The 22,727-nt window shown below is 42.8% G+C and overlaps 1 protein-coding gene across 1 annotated transcript in view; it reads right to left on the reverse strand.

Annotated features, from left to right (window-relative positions):
• Positions 1 to 22,727, reverse strand: part of MYOF (myoferlin) — a 157,856-nt gene that overhangs the window by 42,321 nt on the left and 92,808 nt on the right. The window contains 11 exon segments of the mRNA XM_032609332.1: positions 1,411 to 1,488; positions 2,570 to 2,678; positions 3,740 to 3,913; positions 5,856 to 6,001; positions 7,529 to 7,634; positions 9,133 to 9,247; positions 11,568 to 11,731; positions 14,566 to 14,697; positions 18,015 to 18,170; positions 19,566 to 19,758; positions 22,396 to 22,502. Coding sequence (XP_032465223.1) covers positions 1,411 to 1,488; positions 2,570 to 2,678; positions 3,740 to 3,913; positions 5,856 to 6,001; positions 7,529 to 7,634; positions 9,133 to 9,247; positions 11,568 to 11,731; positions 14,566 to 14,697; positions 18,015 to 18,170; positions 19,566 to 19,758; positions 22,396 to 22,502 — 1,480 coding nt within the window.

Raw genomic sequence — 22,727 nt, forward strand, 5'->3', positions numbered from 1 at the left:
AGCTAAAAGGGTGCTTGGCTTTTAGCATTGCAGCATCTTATGAATGGGATTCCTTGCTTCTGTCCTGATGATGTATCTTTTACCTCAAACTGCAAGGAATGTGCTTAGAGTTTTATGCAACTTTAGTTGAGAAATTAACTTTGACTTTCAATGATTGAGTGCCCCCTGGTGGTGAATATTCAAAAATGTCTTCAAAAACCATTTTGGAGATGTGTATTACAGAGATAACCTTGAATCTGCTTTAATTTGTGAGAAAAGGAAACCATTCACGTATGTTGGTTAATATTAGTGCTCCGAACATACCTCACAATTGATGTAAGCATGCTGGAGTGTCAGGTAACTGCTCTTAGAGCTGTTTCCATAGAAGCCCCAGGGTAGCTCTGATGGCCTTCAGGTCCTGAAGTAGAATGCTCCCCCTATAGCCCAGGGAGCCCAGCAACTATTCATGGTCCCACTAGCAACAGCACAAATCCCCCAGCAGCAGGCGCCCAGAACCTTCCTCTTAGAACCAGTCCAAAGGCAACAAAAGCAGCTGGGGTGTCAGTGTGAGGGGTGATGAAGCCTCATGGTTTGATGGTGCTGGGAATTGGGGAGCAGGCAGCAGAGGAGATCAAGATGGACTCCAAAGTAGGGGAATGGGTGATCTGGTGATCTTTTTGTCAACTTAAGAGAGCTACAAAAAAATATATATATATATTGGGCTTCCCTGGTGACGCAGTGGTTGAGAATCTGCCTGCTAATGCAGGGGACACGGGTTTGAGCCCTGGTCTGGGAGGATCCCACATGCCGCGGAGCAACTGGGCCTGTGTGCCACAACTACTGAGCCTGTGCGTCTGGAGCCTGTGCTCCGCAACAAGAGAGGTCGCCATAGTGAGAGGCCCGTGCATCGCGATGAAGAGTGGTCCCCGCTTGCCACAACTAGAGAAAGCCCTCGCACAGAAACGAAGACGCAACATAGCAAAAATTAATTAATTAATTAATAAACTCCTACCCGCAACATCTAAAAAAAATATATATATATATATATATATATATATATATATATATATATATATATATATATATATAAAGGTGAGGACTTACCAATTAACCCAAGAGCCCAGGGGTAAAAACACAGCTATAAACAGAAAGCAGAAACTGCTTTTCTTAAGGTGTTTTTTTAATCACTTAATCAATTAATGATTAGTAGTATTAAAAGACCATGAATCTTCTCCAGCATTCATCAACCATGCTCGGCGTACTCAGCGAGTATCTAATGACTGAGCAACTGACTTCACGCATATCAAACTACTCTCAATACAGAAAGGCTTTTTGTTGTGAGAAATAACTCAAAGCATCCACTTGACGAAAAGTAGAATCAAGCTAGCCTGCTGTGTAATAACATGTGAGATGGAGACATTTTCCCTTTACCTGAAAAGCTATCCTTGTCTAGAGCCATGAGGTTTCTGGCTTGATAGATATAGCAACGCAGATGGTAAACGTAGACTCCTAAAAACAACAGGATGGAGGTTACTTACAAGAAACAGAACACTGTATTTCTATTTGGAGATAATATATGTTTCAGATAAATGGGTTACCCAAATCTATCTCCCCACGGTAAAGAACACATATACAGTGGTGATGACATGTCTTCCTAAAGTAATTCTGTCTCCTGCAAAATGAAACTTATTTAAAAAGTACTACAGGAAGCTCAATGCAAGTGTGTCAATCACGAGAACATACTCCTGGTGTAAACTACCTGGATTTAGGGTACTGCTTGTCATCGCCGACCTTTAAAATGACACTTGGTCTCTAGGAGTTACAGAAATAGGGCTTTCCAGACCATTTCAGCACCAGATCTAGGAAACAGTTATCTGCTAAACGTTTCTTTGATATTTCAAAGACTTTATACTCCTTATCATTATTATATGAATGCATATACGACCCTCCCCACTAAACTGCCACCCCTCCCTGCCCCTGCAAACACACATAACTTGAGAGGCAGGGGAGCATTTTGATTCATTACACAGATTCTGGGAACCAGACTACTTGAGTTCAAATCTTGTCGTAGTGCTTACAGGCTATAAGATCTTGGTCAAGTTATTTAATCTTTCTGCACTTGGCTTCCTCCTGTAAAACTAGGGCCAGTAATAGTACTTACCTTCTAGGGTAGCTATAAGAATTAAATGAGTTAATACATGTAGAGTGCCTGGCACATGCTAAGACTTATATGAGTATTTGCTATTATTATTACAGAGTAGGTCTGCTTCCCAAATTCCTGAAGGTTATCATTGAAACCAACCTTAACTTTTTGAACATTTTTTCCAATTAGAATAATCTTTTGCTGGAGCTTAATAGGTAGCATGAGTACACGTCAGACAGATTATGTTGAAATCAATGATTTGACCACCCTCTACCCCAAATATAATTTTGAAAACTGTATTTTAAAAAATCGTCTCCATCAAGTGATGAAAATGAAAGTCACATTTGCATAAAGGGATTTTTATCGATCATATTTGGTGAATTCAAAGAGTTTCCTTGAGATGAACGTCATAGAAGTGAAAAACACAAATACATGTTTAAAACTTACTGTCAAAATTACAGGAAACAATGGGAGTGTTTGCTCCAAACACAGCAGTGGCGCTGTGTTTCTGTTTTTCTACACTCTTTTCATCTCCATCCTCGGTAGTATCTGCACCCTAAAATAAGAGTCAGGAAAACCAATTAACAATGCCTAAAAACAAACAAAGAGGTAAGAATTACAAACAAATGGAATGGTCGCTTTTAAAAGAGATTTTCTTCATCCAATCACTCCATTTTTTTTTTTTTTTTGCGGTACGTGGGCCTCTCACTGTGGTGGCCTCTCCCGTTGCGGAGCACAGGCTCCGGATGCGCAGGCTCAGCGGCCATGGCTCACGGGCCCAGCCGCTCTGCAGTATGTGGGATCTTCCCGGACCAGGGCACGAACCCGTGTCCCCTGCATCAGCAGGCGGACTCTCAACCACTGCACCACCAGGGAAGCCCCAATCACTCCATTTTTAAACGATGAATAAAGCCCAGGACAGCGACTGAGCAGGAAGTCGAAGCCAGCCTTTCTATCCACCAAGGCCAGGTTTACCAAACCCTGCCCGTGAAAGAAAAAAAAAGGAGGAGCATAAAGGATACATAAGTGGATTAAGAGGAAGGGAGGAGGAAAAAGAGCAGTGGAAGAACAGAGAAGGGTCACTGTGTAGAAATATAAAAGTAGGTTGTGTCCAAACACAAATTTCTAAAAATGGTCCCTGACTACCACATTGTTTTAAATCAACCATGACCACTTTCTTATTCATTCCTTCCACCTTGGTGCTTTTTTCTTCTCTGCCTTTTTATTATGCTTCCATATGAATTGTTCCCCAATTTTGTAAGCATCCTTCTATTTTCCTTCCCCTCACATCTGCATATTTAACTTTCTTTGTTTGTTGAACAGTTGTAGTTTCCAAAGTATGATCCAAAGGGATGTTAACAGATGTCACCTGAAGCAAAGGTTTTGGAACAGATATACTCGGGAAAGGCTAGATGAAACAATATTAAACGTGCTTCTTAGAACCTTTCATATGTAAATGGTCTATTCATTCTACAAAAATTATTGAGCACCTAGGATGTGCAGCTTTCTCCCAAATTATAGGCAGTCTTACAGTACTGGAGTCGATGGTATTATATCCAACACTCATGTATTTTCCCTCTGCGAATATGATTTGAATTTTGGCTATTTATTACTTACAAGGGCACCTTCAAGTTTAAAGATGGCAGCTGCGCCATGCGTCTCCGAAGGAGCCATTTTTCTCCTCCAGCATCTGCGGCGAAAGGTATCTGAACTACGCTGTTTCCAGTGAAATTTCCAGCCAATTAAAGAAGCGTATTCCCAGCCCTCCTGGTCTTTTAATTCTTCCATGGCCTAAAATAGAAGTAAAACATTTAATGATAATAATCATAATAACAATATTCCTTATATTGATAAAGCAGATTATGTGACCAACAAATACGTATTGAAAATCTACTCCGTGCCAAAGTACTGGGCTAGGAGCCAGGGATACAACAAAGAACAAAATAGACAGGCTCTCTGCCGTTGCAGAGCTGATGGAATGTGGGGATAGAGAGAGATAAGCAGGCAAGTAAAGTGAAATGAGATGAAATGAAATGAGTGGTGGCTGTACCATCAGGAGGGGCACCTTATTCAGACTTGGTAGCAGGGGTTGGGAGCGGCATGAGGGAATGGGTAAAGCAAATGGATTCTTTTCCAAATTGCTTTCTATTTCCTCACTTCATTAGCTCATAAGAACATTGGCATTATGATATAGTTTGGAAAATATTATTATGTCCATTTTATATAGAGAGGGAAAAAAACGATACCACCCTCCCTAGGGTCTAAGTGTCTTGTCTAAGGTAATAGCTTCTATAGCTAATAAGTAAATCAGGGTATATTACTTCTGTAATAACTACTTTCTAACAACGATAGCACTTTTAATCGTAAAAACTATATATAATTATCTCCGCTTTCAGTGTCTTTTTTCAATTCATTCAGTAACTCTAAGTGCGGTATTGGGTTAAGAGCTGAGGAAGCAGTGAAGAAAAAGACAGGGTCCTTGCCCTCCTGTAGCTGACATTTCAGTGGTGGAAATTTTATGTAAATATCTTAAAAGTATGACTAGATTTAGTAGATGTAAAATAATACTGAATAATATTTATGATCTCAGAAATAAGAGTTCCACGTAGGGGTTATTTTTTTCAACTTTAAATAAACAGAAAACCCAGGTCAAGGACAATCTTATAATTGACCTTCTGGCAGTATTACTAGTGACACCAACATATTTTATGCAGCCAGGAGTGAGGCAGGTTAGGGAGCATGATCTAAGTCTCAACAATACTCTTTGGTAGAATAGAACTGGGCCATGTTTCTGGTCTTCTGACTGGTGGCTCAGTGTTCTTTCCACTTCACCTCGGTGCTCTCATGTGGAAGGAGGGAGTCAAGTGCCTCTAGAAACTTCTCACCCTATCAGGATAAGGATGATTACAAAACAAATACTCATTCATTAGCTCATTCATTCTACTCCATTATTTATTAGGAACAAGGTCCTGAGCTTTGGAACCTTAGAAGTACCGAAAAGCTCACTATCTAATAAAAAGACACTTCATGACATCTACTATGAGTCAGGCACATTTTGGAACAGAAAGAGGTCGTATTTGGAATGACCTCAGCCTGGGTTCAAACACTCTTATCACTTACTAGACACATGGCCTAAAGCAAATCCATTTAACCTCTGTGAACATGATCTGTAAGATGAGGATAAAAATGCAGATTTTGTGGATTGGAGGTGATGTATATTCAGGACCTACCATCACAAAAAGCACACAGAACATACCACTTATGACTGTTATGAGTATTATTTTTCCACTCAATTTATTACTATTCCATTTAAGACTATAATACCCTAATTAGATGCATATTATATCCATTTTGCAGATGAGAAAGGAAATGAAGCCAGGATTTGAATCCTCAGGTGTCTTGTTCCAGGTCCTGAGCTATTGCCACTACTACATTATGCTACCAAAATAATTTGTTTCTACTACTGCCTCTCGAGTGGCTCTCATTATTCAGCCTGCTTCAGAATCACCTGGAAGACTTACTGAAACACGGAACGCTGGGCTCCACCCCCAGAGTTCCTAAATCAGCAGGTTTGGGGCGGGGATACACTTTTATAACCCTTGAGCAGGGCATGAGGCCCTTGACCGGTAAATGGTTCCTGTAGAAGTCACCGAGTCAACCGTGGTTCAGTCAACCGTGGTTCTGCGTGGTCTGGAAGGCGGAGCCCCCAGCACCCTCCCATTGCTCCTCTTACCTTTGCAGTACTTGAAGTGGTTTGTGTTAAATCTTTCTTGCGTTTTCGGACCAGCCTTCGGCGTCTACGAGTATGATACATTTTTTCTGCTGCAACCCAGGATTTGGGCTTATTATCAGGAGGAATGATAATTCCATACTCCCAGCCTGGAACAGGGTTTGTGAATGGTTATCCAAAAGAGATGCACTTGCCAGATTGCCAAATAAAGTTCCAGGAATCATTTGGTCACTGTCTGCCCCCCAACATTCTCTACTGTCATGACTGAACGCCACTGCTCCTTTCACTTTGCTGCCATCAGCCAAACTGAATACAGCCCTATTTCCCTGGATCCCTCTTCAAGAAGCTTCCTTTGTGGCCCTGGGGTTCTCCTCCATGCTTCTACTTCCAGTCATTCATGGTAATTGAGTGCATCTAAGAGTAAAGCACAATGCAAGAGGCATTTGGGGACAGTGATGAAGGGCGTGGCCTGTGTAGTCAACAGCCTGGCTTCAAATCCCTGCATCACCACATGGGGGCTGTTTGCTTTTAAAGTTTCTTGCAAGTTAGTAAACCTGCTGATGGTCCAATTTCCCCAGCAGAAAGGTAAAATATACCTTTTTCAAAAGAATTAATCAAAATAATGCATGCAAAGCACTAGGACCATGATTAGCATATAGTTTGCACTCAAAAAACATTAACTATTATTAAAAGGCCTGGTGGGTGCATCAAGATCATCAAGAAATTTATAATCTATTTGAAACCTTCCTTATCAATGCTAGTTCTTTCATGTGTACTATTCCCTCTTGTAAGAAATTTAAAAGTCAAATTTTCTCTCTTGAAAATTCTAAATGTTCTAGTTCGTTTAACTTTAGATTACTATTTGTAGAAAAGGATAAATATCGGACTTCCCTGGTAGCACAGTGGTTAAGAATCTGCCTGCCAGTGCAGGGGACATGGGTTCGAGCCCCGGTCTGGGAAGATCCCACATGCCGCAGGGCAACTAAGTCCGTGCGCCACAACTACTGACTGGGCCTGCGCTCTAGAGCCTGCGGGCCACAACTACTGAGCCCGCATGCCACAACTACTGAAGCTCGTGAGCCTGGAGCCCGTGCTCCACAACAAGAGAAGCCACGGCAATGAGAAGCCCGCACACCACAACAAAGAGTAGCCCCCGCTCACAGCAACTAGAGAAAGCCCACGCGCAGCAATGAAGACCCAACGCAGCCAAAATAAATAAAGTTTAAAAAGAAAAGGATAAATACCATTACCAGAAGCTATGTCAATAATCTGCATTACTGCTGAGTAGGGTGACTTTTAAGGTATTTTGCAGTTCTTCTTTCTGAGCTAGGGGGCCCCTGAGTGTGATGTTCCCAGGGAGGGTATGTCAAGGTTAGACTAGAGAAGCTCCGAAATCCAGTCCCCTCCCAAATTCTCATTGGATCCCCGGCATCTCAAAGTCCAGCCACCCGGCATCCCGTTACCTTGTATCTTTCATTCTTGACAGCCCCCCACCCTGCACCTGTCCAAGTACTTGCTTGTCCTTCAGATTTTGCGTCTGAATAGTCACAGGAAACACCACCTGACCTGGTCATCTTAGGCGAAGGGGCGTGAGACTCCTCCCTCCCAAGGAAACTTGACTTTAACCAAGGCATTGCTGGAGAGCCCCTGGTCAGGTAATAGGTCTGAAATGTTACCTCTCTCATCCACTGCACGATTAATGTCATAGACCCATGCATCATCTTCCCATTCCCAACCTGGAGGGCAAGTGAGCTCGCTGGGTGATGCTGCTTTATCACCGTTCTTAAAAAAAAAAAAAAAAAAAAAAAGAAGAGAAAGAAGCCATAGTGTGTTAAATAAGATGCAAAGGTGAGATAGAATTCCTCACACTTAACTACAGACTCACTCATTTCAATACCATCATACACATCAATCTTTCTCAGAAAAAGCCGTAATCTTTATTAATACACAATTGCTAAACAATAACTAGATTTTTAAAGAATACTTTCTGCTTCCACTATTAGGGAATATGTTATGCTAAACCACGGGAAATTGTTTTTGTAGGTCAAAAATGATCAAATATAAGCTATTTCATATGGTCCAACTTAATATTATGAAATGACGCAACTCTATGAGGGGTTATACTGCAGAGAACCCATCAGAGATGGATAAAGCATGAAAAACACATGTCTTCAAGAATGGGGTAATGCCACAGGAGGTTGTAGATGCTAATCATGTAAGACTGAGCAAAGTTTACTTGAAATATTGACTTAAGTTCTGCATTAAAACTGATAGAGTTATGAAAAAAGTTCATAGTAAAGGAAATAAAGGAGGTCCGTAAACATAGAAAAATAGTCAGCTTCACTTTAAGAGTGTGAAAACTGAAATAACAACAGGATACCATCTATTCATGTACTGACAAAGATGTTAAAGTGGGAGGGTGAGTGTCTAGAAAAACAGCCCCCTATGCTATTGCTAAAAACATAAATTTGTACAACCTCTTTGAAAGTAGTTTGCCAATATTTGTCAAAATTTTATATGCATTGAAACCTTGACCAAGCCAACAGATGCCTCTCCTACGGACAAACTTTCATAAGTGAATAAGAATGTATGTATAAAGATGTTCATTGTCACATTGTTTATAAAAAACAAAGACTGGGGGGAAAACTCCTAAATATCCAAAAGGAGAGGATTAGTTAAATAAATTATAGAGGGGTACATATAATAAAACACTCTGTAGGAATTTTTTAAATGGCTCATAGATCTATATGTATTGATATCAAAAGATGTCCAAGATATATTACGTGAAAAATACAAGTTGCAGAACTGTGCATACAACACAGTTCTATTCAGGTGGGGGAAAAAAGAAGTTATATATTTGTATAGGAACAGAAAACTGCTATCAGTGGTTCAATAGTTATCTCTGGGGGTGGGGGTGGGATATGGATCAGGGAGAAGAATTACTTTTAATTTCCTTTTATGCTGTTTGACTATTCTAAAGACATGAGCATTCAATTTGTTATGATTTTAAAAACTAGTTTCCATAATAAATATAGTAAAAAAAATTTCACAACCCAGACTTTACCACGTACCAACATCTAGTTAAATAGGCCCCATGTCTTTCCTATAGAAATTAATTACAGATGCGCTTTGGAGGCTCCAGTTATAAAGGGAAGGCTTTAGGACATGAGATGGAGCAGAAGAGACCGGGCAGCCCCGTCTTGTGGTTGGTGATCCAGCGATGGCTTCTCCGAGCTCACACAGAGGAGGGCTTATCCCCCGGAGCTGGAGCTGCACTCACCGCATCCGTGTAGGTGTCCTCTGCTGGCTTCCACTCGCCCCGGGGGTAGCGACTCTCGTTCTGATACAATTCATCTGTGAACTCTGTGTGACCCGCATCCGCCTCGGTCAGCAAGCTGAGGGACAGGAGGCTCACGTTACCAAAGGAGAAACATTACCAAAGGTGGTCACCGACCACCCCATCTATTTCCAATGGTGGGGAGACATCTATACCCTGGGGGTGGCCCCGGTTCCCTCCTCACCCTACCCCTTTGGGTTCTCCACTCCAAACTCTTCTTTGCCCTAATAGCTTTTGACATTCCTTTGAAGAGGGGCCGCTGAAACAATGAGCCCTAAATTACAGACAACTTCTCAAATCAGCAGAGTTGCTCCTGCCCAGTAATTAGGGTGGGGACTGGGTAAACAGCATTGTGGGCAGCTTCTTCTAGGGACCAGGCTTCTGTTTCTGTGTCAGGTCAGGGCCATTCAGCATTTTCTCAGCAAGACTCTTGGCTAACGGTTCAAAAGAATAAAGAGTCATCTTCCCTCTTTCCACCTATTCTAAAAAATGGAATGGAGACGGTCTCCTGGGGCCTAGTGTGGAAACTTTTACTCATGGCTTGCTTGGTCTACGTAACACAAACTGAAGGGAGGAGTTTACATTTTCTGGAGAGTTCCTAGGTAGGGATGACAGCCAAACCAGGTCATTTAAGACTCCAAAGTCCATTTGGGCACTTGAGAAATCCATACTGACACCCTGCCATGCCAATTTTCCTCTTGGATTTGGAACTATTTTGACAACCCAGAGAAGAAAGTACAGAGGGTCCAACTTTGACTTAAGTCTTCTGCCAGGTATCCACTCAAGTGAGGTTTCTTTTTTCCTTTTACTGTCTCTACATCTTTCCCCTGCTGTATCCTCCCCTAGAATCAAGCACTGGAAAGAAATGAGAAAACAGAAAGTTCCCACCCTTTGTATCAATTGGGCTTGTCCATCACTTCTCTGGGCCCCAGAGAAGGAGAACAGAACTGGCTGCCACTTCTGGGGTCCCATCCAGTTCCGACAGGCTCTGACCCTGGCCTTTCCCTGTCCTCACTAACCTTCCTTCCTTCTTTCCAATTCAAATCCCATTTCCCTTCCCCTCACCAGCAACCCCAACTCCAACCAAAGCAAGCTGTCATGGGTTAAAAGCAATCATGCTCAGACACTGGGTCTTAACAGACCGGACCCAGCACACTTCTTTCCCTCCTTCCCTAATCCTGTGTCATTATGGGAAACAAATGTGGACAGAGAGAGCAAACTCCAGTTTGTCTTAAAATCCAACTTCACAAGCTTGTTTCCTCCAAACACAAGTACAGTGTCCCAAGCTGGAGAAAAGAAGGCATTCTGGTTCCAGTGCTTTTGGCAACACGTAGAAACCAGGCTTTGGTTTCCTCCAGACTCCAGGGGACACATGCTTGCCCCCTGTACTGTCTCTTTCTTCCTGTTTAATAATAGCCTTTGACATATAATTCACATACCATACAATTCATCCACTTAAATTATGCCCTCTACTGTTTCCTGCAGACTGTAGCATAACACTTGAGAGCTGGTTTTGGTGCCCAGGCTAGATTTGGGTTCTAGCCCTGTCTACACCACTCACCCACAGTCTGTGTGCCTTTGGACAAGTGACTGAATCCCTCTAAGGTCTCAGTTTCATCTGGAAAGTGGAGATACTGTTTTTTGTTGGGAGATAATTCTTTGTGAGTCTAAACACAGGCTCCATGACCTTTGTTACAGACTATCTTCTCAAGGATGTTTATATGAGGAACCTCAGAAGACATAGTGTTTCTCTCCAGAGCAAAGGGCCAGCATGCTCACTACCTACCCATTATAAAGGATTCAGGAGCCCTAAGCTCAGGGTTCCTTTCCTATTATACAATCCACTTCACGTGCAAGTGTCACCTGGCCCTCTTTGTGTCGCCCTGTGGGAACTGGGGCTTGGAGAACAGGAGCAAATGTTGATACTCTGGTACTACTATTTGCTGTGGGCAATAGAGTCCTTTGTCTCTGCTTTAGGAGTCTTGAGTCTCCTGCCAACATCCACGAAACTGTGGCAGGTGACCTTGCTAGCTTGCAAGTAGGATAAAAATCTCAGACTCTTCATGATTTTTGACACTACCTATCTTGCAGGACTGCAATCCAGATTCAGTAAGATAATGCATATGTTTAGCCCACTGCTTCACACATTCCCATGTAATAAGTTCTCAATAATGTTAGTACCAGGTGCTTGTTATACTTTTTTGTTTTATTATGGGACATTGACATCTCTCAAGTTTCTGTGAGTTTCTGTGGACTTACTTCTGCTCAGTGGGTGTTATGTAAATATGATCAAGAATGATGATGGCGAAGATTCACTTAGCAATCTCTAAGGAAAGACTTCATTACCATCCTTTTTTCTCAGAAAATGAAAAACGTACCTTTTCTCAGGATCAACTATCCAGTCTCCTTCCCATTCCCAGCCTTTTGGAGGCAAAAAGAATTCCCTCTTGAGTTTTATTTTTCCTGTGACATCAGAAAATTTATGACGACCCACTAATCCAGAAGTGCCCCATTTTCCAAACATAAGAGCTTGATTTTCATACTATTAAAAAGAAATTGGAGAAACATCATCAGGGAGCAAGAAATAAAGCCAACACATAAATTTTCAAGTCCATCTAGGACCTAGGCTAAACAATGAGGAAAGTGGAAAAGCTCTATATTCAGAAGGTAGGGGCCTAAGTTGCACTGTTGTTGATTATGCAACTTCGGTAAATCATTCATCTTTCTGAGACTCAGTGTTCTAATCTGTAAACTGAGGACGATACTACCTTTCTCGTAGGGTTGTCCTGAAGTTCAAATGTACAAATGATTGTGAAAGTGCTTTGTAAACATTGATATATCATGCTAGTTGTTTCTACCATTTTTTTCAATGGCTCCAAATAGTGCTCCGAACCTAATCTTTTAGATACCTACAAAAGTCCTCAATTTATGAACACGTAGTCTTCTAAAACTTTATTTATAAGTCTGCTGCTGAGAACTTGGGCACATTTCCCCACAGAAACAATAGTATAATTAATGGTACATTTCCTGGGCAGCACAAAGGACCCATCTGAAACATGAAGGTCCTTTAGCACCCAGCTTTCATGTGGCCTAAGAATTCTGAACCTTCATCCCCTCTGGAGTATGGTGAGTAGACCAAGACCTTTCTGGAAGCAGGTTTTGTGGCAATGGCAGACCCAGGTTTACAGGGCATTCCTTTCTAAAATAGGATTTATAAAATCTACAATGGTCTGTTTTTCACTATGTCAACCATAAAGAGGGTTGAGGTTTGCCAGTGGTGAGAGTCTCTGTTTGGGTCCAAGCTGATACCTTTGTTTGTCTGCTGGTGAGCTCACTGAGAAGACGATTTGCATAAGCAGCAGGGGAGTTTTGGGCTGAAGGATGATGGGAGAAGTTTGGGCAGGGGCCTGACGAGGAAACTGGAGGTCTCTGAGGTGCTTCACGAGTGCTAATGGTCCCGCCCCACAGCTGCTAGTTAAAGGCCTCAAAGCCACATGAGGCTCCCAACTCCACTGCTGCTGCTGCCCTCTTGTCCATGCCAAGGTCCTCACCTGGATGATACTACAGCCATGCTGGCTTCCAAGTAGAAGTGGCGGGAACTGCTCCTCCACTCTGTGTCCTTGTCACTTGGAAACCAAAGAAGCCATGCATGTGCCCCCAAGTCTCACAGCCCCTTGTGCCTAAAGCTCAGAGCAATATCTAAGACAGCACTAGTGAGACCTCCAGAAATTTGTGGGGGGGGGGGATTTTTGCAGAGAACTGAGGTCTGGTATTAGCCCAGGAAGGCAAGAACCAGTGAAATTTCCATTACTGTCATTAACGTGCCCCTTCTGGTACTCAGAGGCTGTTAGAATTTGGAGAAACTAGAGTCACGCAAAACAACTAAAATGGGTGGATCATTTTTACACCTGTTGAAACTAGAGTTCACTCTATGCAAGGAAGGATCTGGAAGTGGGAAACAGAGGAAGGGTTGTTCCTTGCTCAGTGCTAGCTTCTCTGGGCCCCAGCCACAGAGCTGTAGGGCAGGTGGATGCCAAGAAATCCCACAGGAGGGCAGGAGCAAGCCCCTCCCACATGTGCTCTGATGCCCCCTCCACAGCACCCAGATGACTGACCGTCAACATCTGTGACTCAGGGCCTCCCCTGAGGCCTCCAGCCCACCCTCTATTTCTCTCCAGTCTCACTTCAAAGCTTGCATCCTAAGGACTTTGTGTGTGTTTCCCATGGGTTTCACTGCTTCTCAAAGTGGACTGCAATGCCCCGTATCCACCCACATTGCAGGTGCTAATCCCTAACTCAGCTACAGAATCAAAGTCCTCGGCGTGGGATTCTTTTTAACAAGACACCCGGTTTTATTATTGTGATAGATTCCGAGATCCTTGAGGACCGGGCTTGGCTGCTCCATCATCTTCAGCCTCTGCCTCTGTGCCCGACATAAAGCCACCACTCCCTGAAAGCTTGGATGGGTGGAGGGGTGGATGGATGAATTCTGTCACCATTTATTTATTTAACAAATATTTATAGGAGCCTACTATGTGCCAGGCACTGTTAAATTAAAAAAAGCAAAACTAAAAGATGGCCATGGGTTTCCTTGCCCAGTAAGCACATCAGAACCACAATCCTAAACCAGTGGTCAGGCATCGTGGTGGGCAGCAGGAACACAATTACAAATTAGCTACAATGAAGAGAGTCTTCTCTGCAATTATTTGAGCATGAAGGCCTATCTGTAAAAGAATGGAGCTCACCTGAAAATTGTCAGAAGAGACCCACTGAATGTATCTAATAAATTTACAACAATAAGTACTTCCAGTAAAAAAAAATCCAACTAAGCCACTTTTAGCTGTAAAAGTTTGTGAAAATTATTTTCATTGGTTTAACTCTAATGAGATTTCTAATTAGCCAAATGGATTTTTAACTCAGTGAAGGATTTACAAATTATCTCTATTGTTTTTCAAGTATCTAGGCAGCATTTTCTTCACCCTTGGGCAAACCCCTCTGAGGTTTCCCCAACTGAGGATTGAGTCTTCTGTGGTTTAAAGACTCCAGACACTTTGCTATAGAGTAGAAATTAACACAAAAAATAACTATATTTTCAATTAAAAAAAAAAACCACTCCAGACCCCAAGCAGGCTTCTCAAGGTCGGCACCCCTCAAGCGTCCTCACTCCTGGGTTGCTTGTGTGTGACTCACTCTGGGGTGTCCCAATGTAGACCTCCAGTCAATCTTTCCCTACCCCCTTCGTTAAGGGCCCTTGAATGTGGGGTTTTAGGTAGCGATTATGGTGGTGGCTGGTTTGACCTCTGAATATTTTCCCTTAGGATGAAGAGTAAAGTACTCCCACACAAAGAGGAAAAGAGTGATGTCATTAAATGTTACCATTTCAGCAAAGACGGTGAATGTTCCTTCTGCGAAGCTATTGAACTTCTTCTCAACAGCACTTAAGCCCAGCCAGATGTTCACACGCAGCTCCACAGGCACCTTTGGTCCATTGTTTTTTTCCTGTGGGTACTGTGAGACGCACAATAACATGACCCGTTATGCTGGGCACAGTACAGGCTGTGCATTAAGCTCAAAACAAAAGTAGACTGAACATCTAATCATTGTTTCCAGCAGTCTTTGTTTGTACAGTTAAAATATTTCCAAATGACCCTTCTGCAAAGATTAAAATAACAAGTAAAGCAGGAACCCCTGGGTGTCCCTGAGACCTTTTCAGGAGGCTCACAAGGTCAAAACTATTTTCCTAATCATACTAGGATGTTACTTGCTTTTTTCACTGTACTGACATTTGCACTGATGTTGCAAAAGCAATGGTGGATAAAACTCCAAGCACTGTAGCAGGAATCAAGACAGTAACACCGAACTGCACTGGTAGTAACAGTTTTCTTCATCACTCTCAGTGAAGAAAACAAAAGGCCAGTTTTACTTATTAATTACTTTGATAAAGCAGTAAAAACGGCTAATCCTAAATCGTGATCCCTGAACACGTCTTTTTAATAGTTTGTGTGATGAAATTCTGCTGTATATTAGTGTATATTCTGAGAAAAAAAACTTATGCAATTGAGCTGTGAACTGAACTAGCCTTTTTTTTTTTTGCGGTACGCGGGCCTCTCACTGTTGTGGCCTCTCCCGTTGCGGAGCACAGGCTCCGGACGCGCAGGCTCAGCGGCCATGGCTCATAGGCCCTGCTGCTCCGCGGCATGTGGGATCCTCCCGGACCGGGGCACGAACCCGTGTCCCCTGCATCGGCAGGCGGACCCTCAACCACTACGCCACCAGGGAAGCCCTTTTTTTTTTTTAATAGAATACCTTTTCTTCCTGAAACAGTGATTGGCTGACAAGTATGGTTATTCGTACTTGGGTATATGAGGCAGACATTTTCTTGAAAATAAACAAAGTGAGCCTGTCATTTCAAGGATAATAGGTGACTGTATTTTGTTGCAATGATAAAATTCAAGGTTTCAAGTTAAAATTAGAATTTTGGAAAATTTGTTTCTGTCTCAGTGGGTGAGCTTGATAACATCCCAATACATAAGGGCTTTTCTTGTAAGTGATATCAGTGAATGGGATTTTTATTTATTTATTTATTTTTGGCTGCTTTGGGTCTTCATTGATGTGCACGGGTTCTTCTCTAGTTGCAGTGAGTGGGGGCTACTCTGTTGTGGTGCGTGGGCTTCTCATTGCGGTGGCTTCTCTTGTTGCGGAGCACAGGCTCTAGGCGTGCGGGCTTCAGTAGCTGTGGCATGCAGGCTCAGTAGTTGTGGCTCAAGGGCTTAGTTGCTCTGTGGCATGTGGGATCTTCCCGGACCAGGGCTTGAACCCATGTCCCCTGCATTGGCAGGCGGATTCTTAACCACTGCGCCACCAAGGAAGTCCCAATGAATGTGATTTTTAAAAATACTGTATGATGAAATGTGTCAACATTAGGAAGATTTGCATAACTCAGTGAATCAATATTTTCCAAATGAATGCTTAATGTTACAAAATCATGCATGGCTAAAAGAGCCATTCAAAGTACAAGATAGACAATTGGATTTTAAGGTAGCAGAGAATGAAAAGTTCACTGATACACATCAGATTCCACACTGCAATTAACCTTTTAAAAGCTACCACTTGAGTTTGGTATTGTATCAAAGATGAGTACCCATAATTATCTGAAAACGTTATTAAAATACTCCTCCCTTTTCCAAATACATATCTGTGTGAGGCCAGATTCTCTTCATATACTTCAACCAAGCAACTTAGTCCATCGGACGAAATGTAGAAGCAGTTTTGAGAATCCAGTTATATTTCTGTGAAGCCAGGTTTGCCAAAATGCAAAACAGTATCACTCTGCTCTCTGATTTTTAAAAGGAAATCATTACATTTCATAAAAATATATAGTTTATGTTAACCTGTAATGGATTTATTATTTTAAAATATATTAATAAATACTTTTTAATGTCAGTTTTAATTTCTATTACAGTAAATATTGATAGATGTAACCCACATACACAAATGCTTTCTGGGGTCTCCAATGGCTTTTTTAAGAGTGAAAGGGGCCCTAAGACCAACAAAAAACCCACTGAATTAAATAACTCCCTAAGCTGGATAATGAGTATTATTAACAAAATCAATAAATACATACAACATTCTCTTAAAAGCATTTTGCTGTTTTATCCACTGAGTTCGGAAACCTAATGCAGAGAATACCCCTGCAGGCTGGACCCTCAGGGCTGCATTTAGCAAAGAAACACTGTGGTTAGGGCTCCACCCAAATTCCTGACACATCTTCTAGGACCACAGCTTGCAGGGCTAGGAGGCAGCCTGTGACTGGCCAAAGGGAAAAGAGGGAAGCAGAAGGGGAGCTTCACCTGCCAAAGGCCCTCTCTACAGAGCTCTCCCACCCCCTGTGAAGTTTTATTTATTAATCAGTTTGCTTCCACGCACTGCTGAGGTCAATTATCATTGTGGTTCTATCTTAAGTAAAATTTATTCCACCAAGAGACACTTGAAAGAAGATGATCATTCTGGTTCTATTTTCACCCTCTTGATTAAAGAGCAAAGTATCTCCCTGTTTTAAGAGAACACCCTCCCCTGACTGCTTTTTCTCCTTTTGAATTTTTTTCCTCTCCCTGAAATTCCAAGGAACTCGGCTGGAGTCTGGCAGGGAGAGGGATGAAAAACCTGCACCTGGCAACTATCTGGATCTCTTTGTTTCCATCCCCAGGCCCTCCTCTGGTTCTCCTTAGGCACATAAGAGAAGTTCTTAATCCAGGGTCCTGGGATGGATTTATGGGTTCTACAAAGCCCCTGAATCGGATGCAAAATATTGGATGCATCGGAGATGTGCATTCTTTTGGAAGAGAGGGCCAGTAGCTTTCATCAGGCTCTTAAAGGAGTCTAGGACTCCATAAAATGTTCAGAACCCCGGCCCTAAGATAGTAATTCTCAAATTTTTTCAATTTGAGGACCCATTTGGTTAGGGAATAGATTCCATAGACTATCTATATTACCTTCCCTTTTTTTCTGCTTCCCAAACGCTCACTAGAAAGGAAGAGAGGCATTGCTTCACATTAGAAGTAGAAAATCATTCCAGAAAGCAAAGCGTTCACAATGCCATATTAATATTAGTGTCACAGAGACTTCTATGGAAGTGTCCTTGTTTGAAGCCAGCAGACCTCAGGCTACTTTGGGAATTACCACCCTAGAGGAAGTGCCAGAAAAGGCTGAAATGGATCACAATTGCCCTAGCCATTCAATGACTGGCAAATAATATAAATCAGCCCTTCTTGGGAATACGGGTTTTGCACTTAAGTATTTCACATTACACAGTGACGAAGCCATACCTTCAGAAAGATGGTTTGGGTTTTCCCACAGTATTTCCCAGATGCGTTGTCACCACTGGTGGAGTATAAAACCTGATGCGCGGGAATGCGTGCGTAGGCCAATCTTTTCTCTCCCCGGATCATCCAGATGATGATGTCAGGCATGCTGTTCTGAGGCTGGTCACGTGGGTGGATGGAAAGGAAAGCAAAGCTATAGTTAGTCTAAACGCAGAGACACCACAGACCCTGCAGGCTGGACCCTCAGGGCTCCATTTAGCAAAGAAACACTGTGGTTAGGGCTCTGCCCAAATTCCTGACTCTCACACCTTCCAGGACCACAGCTTGCAGGGCTGGCAGGCAGCCTGTGGCTGGCCAAAGGGAAAAGAGGGAAGCAGAAGGGGAGCTTCACCTGCCACAGGCCCTATCTACAGAGCTCTGAGAGGAATTTTGGAAAATACCCCCTTTTATCTCTCCCATCATTTGAAGAAAGCCATAGACAGCAGTCAAGGGGTTACAGGCTTCATATATTTCATGGGACATAGAGCATCTCTACCTCACAATTTGATATTTTCCAAATATGAAATATTAACTTAGTTTTTTTAAACTTCTTTTATTCTGATTATAAAGGTGATATAAGTTTACTATAAAAAAAAACTTTGGGGCTTCCCTGGTGGCGCAGTGGTTGAGAGTCCGCCTGCCGATGCAGGGGACGCGGGTTCGTGCCCCAGTCCGGGAAGATCCCACGTGCCGCGGAGCGGCTGGGCCCGTGAGCCATGGCCGCTGAGCCTGCGCGTCCGGAGCCTGTGCTCCGCAACGGGAGAGGCCACAACAGTGAGAGGCCCACGTACCGCAAAAAAAAAAAAAAAAAACTTTGAAAATACCAAAGCAGAAAGTAAAAAATAAAAATTTCCTGTAATCACATGTGTGTTTTTCAAATGTATTGCTATCCGCAAATATATTACTACCCACCCTCCACCCCCCGCCTTTGAAGGTCAGTAGGAAGGGTCTTCTACTCCCTTGTTCTTCCAACCCACAGAGGTCAATGGCAGCCAACATTTATCCAGCACTCACTGTGAGCCCCTCGCTGTGTGCCCCACACTGTGCTAAGGCCTTTACACTCTTCACCTTCTTTAATCTTCGTAAAGCAATGCTGTGTTTTATCTCCATTTAATATACGGGGAACTGAGGCTTAGAAAGGTTGAGTACCTTGCCCAAGGTTAAACATGGTAGATCTGGGAATCAAAGCCAGGTCTTCCCAATCCCAAACAAAAGTACTACACAGATCTGCTACTATATCACTCTAACTGAAATATTCTGATTGTACCATGACACTGGTAATGATTTGTCCACTATGAAGACTTTTCTAGGACAACCAACTCAAAATTCTTCTTCTGCCCTGACCTCAATGATGCATCCATTAGCACCTCAGCCCAGTAATGCCTTGATTTCACCATGCTTTAGATCTAGCTCAATATGCAAGATAATGCGCTAGACTGTCCTACTACCATCTCTATCCCTGGTGCCCTTCTACAGAATCCCTCCTCCACGTCAAGTGTAGTTTAAAAGCCTTACCTCTTCAGTCAGTTGCATTAATTTATCGAGCCAGTCCTCGATTTCTGCCAGTGTGGGCTTCACCTCTGTGGCCTCAGACCTCATCCTCACAGCCGCCTCGTGTATCTGGGAGAGAGCTCTGGATCGCAGCTTTTGGATGTGATTATCAAGAACTGTGACATTAGGTTTTCCTTCCATGAGAGGCAACGTGTATCTAAAAAAGGAAAAAGAACCAGAGAATATGCAGAAGAGCTTGCTAGGCTTCAGGGCTGTCAAGTTCATTTACGGTTGGTTTCCATCTCACAAACCACATCAATTTCCTAATAGACTTCACAAAGTGTGACCAGGTTTAAGCTGAGGGTGAGTGTATGTAGCTTTAAGAGCAGACCTGCCAGACAGACTCTCCTAATTCTCATGGGGAATGCAGGGGGATGAAAATTCCAAAGCAATTCCCTGGGTTGGACCCAAGGCCCATGGAGTCACTGGGAAGAAGATGGAAACAGTAGCAGCAGTTGGGAGGAACTGGCCTTCCCTTCTTTTGCTTCCTATGATCACTGTACAGACCCCCAAAATGAAGGAGAAGAATGGACATTAGAGATCATTTAGCGGAAGGCTTCTTAACCTAGGGCCCATGCACCCCTAGGCAGTCTGCGGGTGGGCCTCTGGAGGTCTGTGAATCCCTCGAACTTATAAAGAAAAGTGTCTGTGTTGACATGCAGTGTGACATCATGATGAAGAACACAGGCTTTGGAGCTGACTATCTGGGTAAAAATCCTGGCTCCACCATTTACTAGTTCTGTGATCTTGACCAATTACTTAACCTCTTGTTTTCCTATCTTCAAATGTGGGAAAATAATAACTACTTTTTAGGGTTGTGGTGAGAAGTAAATGAATTAATATATGGGGAGCCTTTAGAGCAATGCCTATCGCATAGTAAAGTCTCAATGATGTTGCCATCATCATTGTCATCATCTCATCAGGTACTCAGAGGGGTCCATTACCTCCCAAAAACGTTAAGAACCACTTGTGTAGGTCAAGCTCCCACTAGAAGAGCTGAGCTGGAGCCAGGATTAGACTTGTTCTGCCAGGGCCCCCCTCTCACAAGGGCTGCTGATGGGGTCACACGGTGAGGATGTCACCTATTCCAGGAAATTCTACTCACATTGTTTCTACCTAGAATTTTCATTGGTTAGAATTTTACCTGGCTTTTTAAAAATATTTATTTATTAACTTATTTGGCCACACCAGGTCATAGTTGTGGCACTTGGGATCTTCGCTGCAGCATGCAGGATCTTTTTAGTTGCAGCATGCGGACTTCTTAGTTGCGGCATGCAGACTCTTAGTGGCGCCATGCGGATTTCTTAGTTGCGGCATACGGACTTCTTAGTTGTGGCATGTGGACTCCTAGTTGTGGCATGCGGGCTTCTTAGTTGTGGCATGGGGACTCTTAGTTGCGGTATGCGTGTGGGATCTAGTTCCCCAACCAGGGATCGAACCCGGGCCCCTTGCATTGGGAGCAAGGAGTCTTACCCACTGGTCCACCCGGGAAGAACCTTACCCAGCTTCTTAAATGAAGGAAATCCTAAATGACTTCCCTTAAACACAAATTTCCTAAAATTAAAAAGTACCCAATTGGATTCTTCAAAAACCGATTATTCAAAAACAGTATAAATAGATATCTCTTAAAATTAACAGGCATTTTCTACATGAAAAGTATTACCAAATGTTTTTGTTTGGTTGCATTGGTAATTATGGCAATGCATTGGAAGGGTTAAGTCCCTGAAATGATTCTTTGAGGCAAAAATATAGACAGAAGGTGCTAGCTCAGAGGTCACACATAAGACCTTCAACAAATAGATGCTGATGGTGGGAAACATGTAGCAGGAAAAGAAGTTATGCTAATAAACCCAACTTTGGGCCTCAGATGGGTCATTTCACCTCCTTGGGCCTCTGTTTTCTCATCTATAAAATAAGGGGACTGGAAGAGATGACCTCTTGGGACCCAGATATAAATTCTCTGAATTTAAACAAGCACCCAGGAATACTTTGATCTCAGCTGCATGACAGTTACCTAGCTAAACCACTAGAGGGCACAAGAAGACTGGGAGACTTTGGGTTAGGAGCTTGGGGTTGGGGGTAGGGGGTGCTGGACAGCCCTGGTTCCTGCTGCTGGTTAGAAGTATTGAATATGGATGGTTTTCTTTTGGAACTTCCCTGACCACTGCTCTATTGGCCAACATTTAAAATGAGTTTAGAATTATCACTTCCCCCTTTGATTTACAAATACCCTGAGATCTGAGCAGTTACCCTAAGTCACAGGAAAGGTTCTCTGGCTTGGGTCGAATTTTTTGGCTTCACCTAAGGGAGGCTTGGCCAGAGTACTCATTACGCATCCAGTAAAAGAGCGAGTAAAAACGCTGTTGCTAAAATTGTGTTTATGAATTCGCAACACTGTTCTAAATGGTAATACCAATGCCCCACCCCCAGATCCCATTTCCTGTGGGGGCCAGGAGTCACCTTTCTTGGGGCAGTGGGCACACAAGGACCGCTGGGAGGCAGATCAGCTCCCTCCCCGCTTCCCCACCCCCTGCAGGAGGCTGCACAGGGACTATTTCCTGGAGTGGGACCTCAGCCTCCCTCAGCTGCTTTAGAATTGGCACCAGATCGGAAAGTGGAGCTTTTCCTGCTGGTGATTCAGAGACTCTTCCAGTGACAGCCTTTTGAGAAGCTTGACTGATTCAAATTCATTTTTCAGGCAAACACTAGAAAATTCTAGAGACTCCTCAGGCCTTATAGTTTAAGGGAGGTGAGCACGGCTGGGAATTCTAAAGTACGAACAAGATCACTATACCTTGTGTCTTCTATTACTTCATCGATCAGCTTCAACCACATTTCTGCCAACTGGTTTGCAGGAATTTTACCTTGTATCCCTGATTTTAGAGCCTCTATTTTTGATTGCTGAAGAATTCGGAAAGGGAGGAAATAATTGGTAATTGTGCATTATACCTGGTAAAACTTTCATTTTCAAGAAAAAATACACAAGAAGAATTAACAGAAAAATGAAAAGTTTTTTTCTTTTACATTTAATAATGCTCACCAGAGCTCAACACTATTTTTCTTCAAAATGCAATCAACACTGATACATATATTTAAGTAATAAGAAAGATTTTCATATAGCTTTGA

This window comes from Phocoena sinus, chromosome 16, assembly GCF_008692025.1.
Source record: "Phocoena sinus isolate mPhoSin1 chromosome 16, mPhoSin1.pri, whole genome shotgun sequence".
Classification (NCBI taxonomy): Eukaryota; Metazoa; Chordata; class Mammalia; order Artiodactyla; family Phocoenidae; genus Phocoena; species Phocoena sinus.